At 35.9% G+C, this 7,971-nt stretch overlaps 1 protein-coding gene across 1 annotated transcript; it reads left to right on the forward strand.

Moving 5' to 3' along the window:
* The first annotated feature begins 2,385 nt into the window (after positions 1 to 2,385).
* LOC111054576 (neurogenic differentiation factor 4-like) lies at positions 2,386 to 6,532 on the forward strand. The gene is given in 2 exon segments (XM_039437415.1): positions 2,386 to 5,708; positions 5,711 to 6,532. Coding segments are annotated over 2 exon segments (666 nt in total). The 5' UTR covers positions 2,386 to 5,617; the 3' UTR covers positions 6,286 to 6,532.
* The last annotated feature ends 1,439 nt before the right edge of the window (positions 6,533 to 7,971 follow it).

The following is a 7,971-nucleotide window of genomic DNA, read 5'->3' on the forward strand; positions in this document are numbered from 1 at the left end:
CCATCTTCTCCCAAAGCTCCTTTTCTCTTACTCACACATTCATCTTTTTCCTTCTCCTTCATTCATTCCCTCTTCTTTTCTCTCCGTCACACATACATCCTTCAATCTCTTTCTACGTCCTATCTCTTTCTATCCTTCTATTACCTATCATAAGACTTTTTTTCTTTTTCGGAGAACATGTCATGTTGTCTCCCTCCATTATTATACAGTAGACAACACACAACATTAGTCAGCAGTTAATATGTTGTGTTTTGTGTGGTGACATTAATTATTGAAACAAGCTACCGAACTGTCCACACACAAGAATAGAACAAGCAGAAGAAGAACAAGAAGAAGAAGAAGGAGAAGAAGAAGAAGAAGAGGAAGAGGAAGAGGAAGAAGAAGAAGAGAAGAAGAAGAAGAAGAAGAAGAAGGAGACTAGACTGAGTGTTGATGGAAAACAAGAGAGAAAATAATGGTGAACATTAAAGGACATTTTTAAAAGTTAATTAACATTGGACAGCTTCCAAAAGTTGTTGCTCATTCATTCTCTCACTATTTTTTCTAATTCTTGTTCTCTTTTTCCACTCGTCTTCTTTTGTCCTACTTCTTGTGCTTGTATGCTATAAACCAATACGATCTCTTTCTCGCTTTGCTCTGTTGCCAGATCATTTATAAAAATGTTGTATTAATAATTGATCAACAAAATATTCCATTTAATTATGAAAATTCATTATCAACTTATTAGAAAATAAGTGATTATTTCTTACGTTGGACGAAGTTCACGAGGACATTGTCGATCCTCTGTCTTGTCAATGCCTTCTATAGATGGTAGCTGATACAGGTTTATTGATATTATATTAACTGTTCATTCTCGTTTAAAATAATCAATAAATTATTATATTTTACTGAGCAATGAATAACATTTTTCAAAAATCTGGTGTGGTACACTCACACAACTTCCCTTGCTCATTGATCTAGAGGCCTCATTAACGAGGATAATTTAGGGGAATAACATTATGCCGATTGGCGGCTAAATAATTAAAACTACGATTATACTATTGTTATTGTGTTCAGAGTACATTTTCCTTTGTTTGAATTATGAAATTTGAGGATTTTTTTTAAAAGTTGTCAAAACAGCTGCTCTACAAATAAAATATCGACATGTGTTCTTTTGAATAAACTGCTCTACCTACCTACCTCACGCACGAGAAGGAGGTTACAAAGTAAATTTCTCAAGGATGGGGTGAACCCCCTGTTGATTTCTCAGAGAGGAGACTCATGCCAGTTGATAGAGCTGATATATAACTATACAGGGAATTTGAAAAAAATTGGTCAAGTCATTTTTGAGAAAATCGTGATAGAAATTTAACAAGATTCATTCTTCTCAGAAATATTACGGAGCTCCTGCAATTTTCCCAGAAATGAGACTCATGTCAGTTGATAGGACTTATAAATAGCTATCTAGGGTATGAATTTGAAGAAAATCGTTAAAGCCGTTTTCGATAAAACCGTTAAAAACATGGTTTTTCAGCCATTATCCGTCATTTTTCCCGCCATTTTGAATTGAATTTTATTGAATTTCTTATTGTCGGATCCTCATAGTATAAGGACCTTAAGTTTAAAATTTCAAGTCAATCGGTTAATTAGGAATGGAGTTATCGTGTTCACACACACACACACCACACACACACACACACACACACACACACACACACACACACACACACACACACACACACAGACCAACACCCAAAAATCATGTTTTTGGACTCAGGAGACCTTGAAACGTATAGAAAACATGGAATTAGGGTACCTTAAATTTTTTTGGAAAGCAATACTTTCCTTACCTATGGTAATAGGGCAAGGAAAATGAAAATTACATAATGAATCTACATAATTAATATGGAATATTCTGTAAATTAATTATTATTCTCTTTTGTTAAAAGACGATCTGGCAGCAGAGTAAAGCGAGAAAGAGATAGCGCTTTCCGCTTTGTTGAATGATAGACAAGGATAACAATACCATTGCTAATCAAACACTGCCATTATAACGTGGACCTCACTATAGATTAGTTAATGTAAGGGGTATCCAAGCCCCCACAAAAATACTATCAATGGTTGTAGGTAAGGAGAGACTTCTATCTAGTTTTCTATGGGGGAATAAAATAATTCCCCCCTTATTATATTACACCCATCATACTATGGACAAGAGTTGGTAAAGAGCAGGGGAACCAGCTATACTGAGAATAAGATAAAATGGGGGTATCCAAGCTCTCCCTCAGAATTCTAGGTATAAGTATAGGTAAGGAGGGCTTACCCCCACCATTATACAGGGTAAGGAGAGCCCCTCCACGGGACGCGTGCCTCCTGTATTAGGAACCAGTCACAGAAAAGGATAGAAGAGTCCTTCTCCTTCCTTCTCTGCGAGCCAGGTTAGTGGGTATCAGCTGGAAGGACCCAGTCAAGTCCTGGACCCTGGTCCCACTCAGATGCAGACTCTCTGCCTCAGTAGAGCGCCAGATCTCAAGCTGGTAACATCGTGCTAATAGCTCTCCGATCGAGCTGTCCAAGATCTCTGCGATCGCGAAGTCTATGACGCGAACTGTTTTTGGAAAATTTGTACTAAAATCGTGGAAGTTTCAAGTGTTGAATGCCCGAAAAACTGTGTACTGAGATCAGTAACTAACCTCCAAATTGTGACGTTACATTCAGAAGTGTGAAATGTTTGGAAAACTGTATATTAAAATCGGTGTGAGTAAGCTCCAAATTGTGACGTTACGCTTAGAAAAGTTTGAAGTCTTCAATTTCCGATCGAGCTCTCTCTATCCCCAATCGTGAAGTTCATAACGCAACGATTTTTTCTGGAGATTGAAGTTTAAAATGTTTAAAAAACTGTATTAAAATCGGTGTAAGTAAGCTCCAAATTGTGACGTTACGCTCAGAAAAGTTTGAAGTCTTCAACCTCCGATCAAGTTTTCTCTATCATCAACCGTGAAGTTCATAACACAACAGTTTTTTCTGGAGATTGAAGTTTAAAATGTTCAAAAAACTGTATTAAAATCGGGGTGAGTAAGCTCCAAATTGTGACGTTACGCTCAGAAAAGTTTGAAGTCTTCAACTTCGAGTTCTCTCTATCATCAATTGTGAAGCTCATAACACAAAGGTTTTCGCTCGAGTTTGAAGTTTGAAATGTTTGAAAAACTGTATTAGCACCGGTGTATGTAAGCTTCAAATTGTGGCGTTACGCTCAAAATCGTTTGGAATCGTCAATCTCCCATCGACTCTGCTTCTCCTAGATCGTGAAGTTTTTGTTGAAAGTTATCACAGAAGTTTGAAGTTTTGTAAACTGTACTGAAATCGGTAAATAATCTTCAAATTGTGACGCTACGCTCATAAAAGTTTGGAGTCTGATCTGATACGCGTAAGTTTGAAATGTGAAATATTTGAAAAACTGAACTAAATTCGATAACTATGAGATACACGTTATGACGTGACGTTCATAAAACTTTAAACTCTTGTGAATCACGTAGTCTTCAACATGGATAACGTGATAAGACGCAGCTAAGTTAATGGAAGTTTAATACAAATCTTTTTTGAAAAACTGAAATACAAATTGATATTGAAGCATCATCTCAAAAACTGTGCTGAAGACTCGGCAGTTTGTTAGTTTTGGGAAAGTTTTTGAAATTATTCCCGAACATTAAACTCACCGTACGACTTCGTTAGTGTTGTGCGTTAAAATCGGATTCAATTTGGAGAAAATTCTTGTTTTTATCAATACAAATTCAATAGGAACAGTGGAATTTTTGTTCAAGATACAAGACTTGGTAGTGAACCGGAAAACTACTTTGATTTTCTGCAGTGATAGAAGAATACTGAGGTCCAAGCTTTCCAGTAACTACCACCGTTCAAATCTCCAGTTGTTATTGAAGTCACTCAGTCTTGAATCAAAACTCAATTTTGGTGATATTTCATCCTAGAATATGAAAATCACAGTATTGAAATTCAATGACAATCACTCGTATAGTACGTTGACAATTTAAACGTACTGTGCTAGAATTTCAACGTTTTGTCATCCGAAAATACAGTGCATCTATTAGAATTTATTGGTCATTACTAATGTAAAAGTGGATGAAAATTTTGAGGTACTATGCTATTAAACTAGCTAGTAAAACTATTGAGTTCAAACCACTAGTGGAAAAAGTACACAGTCTTCGACGTATCTCCCCATCAGACATTATACAAAACGACTGCAAGAATTCAATGAACATTACTTCTTGACAGTTTACAAGAACAAGACACTTCTTGACGTCCCTTGTCAATCTTGTATCGACATCCACGACCTTTCCCACACTACGATAGACATCTCTAGGAGACTCCTTGATTAGTGAATGACATCCTTCAACATCCTTAGCGCAATCCTTCATTCTTTGACATTTCGCACAGCACTTCATTAACCTTTGTACAGCCACAGTTTTTGTTTTGATTAAAGGTTATCTTTGAGACTACGTGTGTGAGAAGTCATAAAACGGCAGGCGAGAGTGAGACAATAAACTGAATTATTACTGTAATAAAACGCTATAAAATTGATTGCCACAGTGAGAGAGTGACCGTAATGTAATCTGAGCGAGATAGATATTGGGGTAGCATTGATTGGAACATTTTATTGATTCTAGGATGAGGGGTATATTATGTGAACTGTGTTACTGATAAGGACGATATCACGAAATGAAGCTCTCTCAATAAATCGTACAAGTGAAATATTTTATATGAACCACGTTATTTCACCACTGGAAATCTGAATAAAATGTGAATTATGTGACGTTTAAGTGATTTTGAAAAAAAAAAACTAGAAAAGAAGAACACTTTTCGTTATGACCTACATTTTCTTCCAACATACGAACTAAAACTACGAAACTAGGTAGTTTCTTCCAAACTACGAAAACCTTGGAGAACTATAATTTCTCGTAACAAAACAACGTGCTACAAATCTAAATGCTAACAATAGTGCTGTTAGACATTTGAAGTGAAATCGGGAAAACTAGAGAGGGAGGACAATCATCTGTGGTGACCCATATTTTCTACAAATGAGACACGACAATACCCTCAAAAAACAATTATTGCTTCTATGAAACGTTCATCTATGCTGATTAAAGTGTGAAACAAGAACTCTAGAAAGACTAAACCCTTGAAGAACCAATTTTACGTGACAAACCCTCAAAAAACAATCATTTTCTCATAACACGTTCATCTATGCTGATTATTATAACGTGTGAAGCAATAACTCTAGTAGGACTAAACCCTTGAAAACCCAATTTTACGTGACAAAACCCTCGTGCTAAAAACCCAAATGCTGATAATCATGGACCAAGAAGTGATGTTGGACATTTGAAGTGAAGAGAAACTAGAGAAAAAGAGCACTTTCTGTTATGACCCACATTTTCTACATATGAAAAACTACGAAATATTAGAATTATTCTCATTTGTTGTGGCAAAATCCTCCACGATAATACCCTCGAAAAACATTTTTTTAATGAAACGTTCATCTATGCTGATTAAAGTGTTAAACAATAACTAAGGACTAAACACTCGAAAACCCAATTTTACGTGACAAACCATCGTGCTAAAAAGCCAAATGCTGGCCACCATGAACCCGCAGGTGCTACTACTCCAAACGAGCGACTCCAACAACAACCGGAGTCCCCCCCTCGACAAGTGCTATTCGCTACGCCCAGGTCGACCTTGAAACCGCACGAAAGTGACCTTGAAACCGACCTTGACTGGAGACCTTCCCGAGGTCGCACCAAAAAACGGCCCAAACAGAAACCGCCTCCCCTCAGCAAATACCGTCGGAAAACCGCTAACGCTCGCGAACGTTCGCGAATGCGGGAGATAAACGAGGCTTTCGAAGCGCTCCGGAGAGCAATTCCTCACCTATCAACCTCCAGTGATAATCCCAACGAGAAACTCACAAAAATCACAACCCTAAGGTTAGCTATGAAGTATATTTCAGCCCTGAATCAAGCCCTACAAGTTGACGCCCTACAACAACCCGATTTCGAATCGGACGCCGATTCTTTACTTTCTGACTACACTCTAACTCCAACACCGGCTTTCAGTGAACATTCCTCGCTAACTTCGGATTTCTCGGACAATATTTTGCCGACAGTTTCGTTCGCCGATCCGAACACTTTCGTTAGTCCGGATGATGATTTTTTCGGAGCAACGGGATTGGTTGTGCCGGATTTGGGAGGTGGTGGCTATGTTTTCGATGACCTCAGTTTTGCGACAGACTTCAGCTAGCGTAAGTTTTCGGCTATAGTTTTTGACATGATTACTATAGTTTGTTTGTATATTTTTAGGGTAGATTGAGATGTGAAATCGTCGAGCTAAATTAAGAAATAATGAGAGATTGATTATATTATGACAGTTTATGGCTATATAGTGAGGTCCACGTTATAATGGCAGTGGAGAAAGTTAGGAGAAAAACGTTGTCGATCCTCTGTCTTGTCTAGATGGTAGCTGATTCAGGTTTATTGATGTGATATTGACGATTTGAAATGATCAACTATATTTTATTAAGCAAAAAATTATATTTTTCAATATTTTCATAATAATTAAGATGGAATATTCTTCAAATTAATTATCAATTCTACATTGTAAAAAGACAATCTAGCAACAGAGCATAGCGAGAAAGAGATAGCTCTATCTGCTTTGTTGAATGATAGACAAGGATAGCAATACCATTGCAGATCAAACACTGCCATTATAACGTGGACCTCACTATAGTTTCTGCGATGAGTACTGGTTTGTTGTATATTTGTATTAGTTTGAGATGTGAATTTTTCGAACTGAATTTACAAAAATTAGTGACAAGATGGAAGTTGATGTCTATAGTTTTTTCGATAAGTTTGTTCTAGATTTCTAGATTAGTTAGTAAATTCATGGAGTTGAATCTAAAAACTATCATATTATGATAATATGATTGTAGGCCTATCATAGTTTATCATACGTTAATGTATGATATTCTTCTTCTTGTCTTCAAGGGTTATGTGTCCTTCGACTCACAATTATTGATATTCATATGAATTGAAACTAATTGTAATGAGAGAATGATTTTTGCAATATTTCTTATGGTCTTCTGACATAAAGATCTGAAGTTGATGACTATAGTTATTGTCAAATGATAAATTTACTATGGTTTGAAACAAATTTTATCATGTAGCATGTAAGTTATTGAAAATGTATGTTCCAGCATGTCAATATAATGAGGGATGGATATTCAATATCCAATTTATCAATTTGTTTTTAATTGTATTTTTTGGAGAAAAATAATATTGGCTCAGCCTATTTCCCTCCAATGTCATAATATTGTATTATGATTATAATATTTTATAGGATGAATGAATAAATAAATAGATAGGTAATGTACTATTGAATGAAAAATACTAAGAAATTGTCAAAAAACCACTGATTTATTTATTTTTTTTACCGGTTTCGGTTATTACACCATTGTCAATCTCTGATAAACTAAAACTAAATACAAGAGCAGCAGAATTTATACTAGTAGGCGAGTAAAAATCAGTGGTTTTTTGACAATTTCTTAGTATTTTTCATTTAATATATAATTACCACAATATCAACTTCTCAACTACACAAAAAGTAATGTACTATTATCGAAATGAGCCAGTACCATTTATTATATACATGATTGTAGAGACCAATAGTCACCAATGGTTCGAATAATTATTGTCTATACTCATTAATGTAGCCTCATGCACAAGCCACAAGCTTTTGTGGGCATCATCATTCAAGAAACATTAGTATTAACTCACATTGTTCCACTCTGGTCTCTGGTGTAGTCGACAAAACAAGATACATCTTCTTTATCATTGGATTGAAGATTTCTATCCTATAGTGAGGTCCACGTTATAATGGCAGTGTTTGATTAGCAATGGTATTGCTATCCTTATCTATTATTCAACAAAG

This window comes from Nilaparvata lugens, chromosome 11, assembly GCF_014356525.2.
Source record: "Nilaparvata lugens isolate BPH chromosome 11, ASM1435652v1, whole genome shotgun sequence".
Classification (NCBI taxonomy): Eukaryota; Metazoa; Arthropoda; class Insecta; order Hemiptera; family Delphacidae; genus Nilaparvata; species Nilaparvata lugens.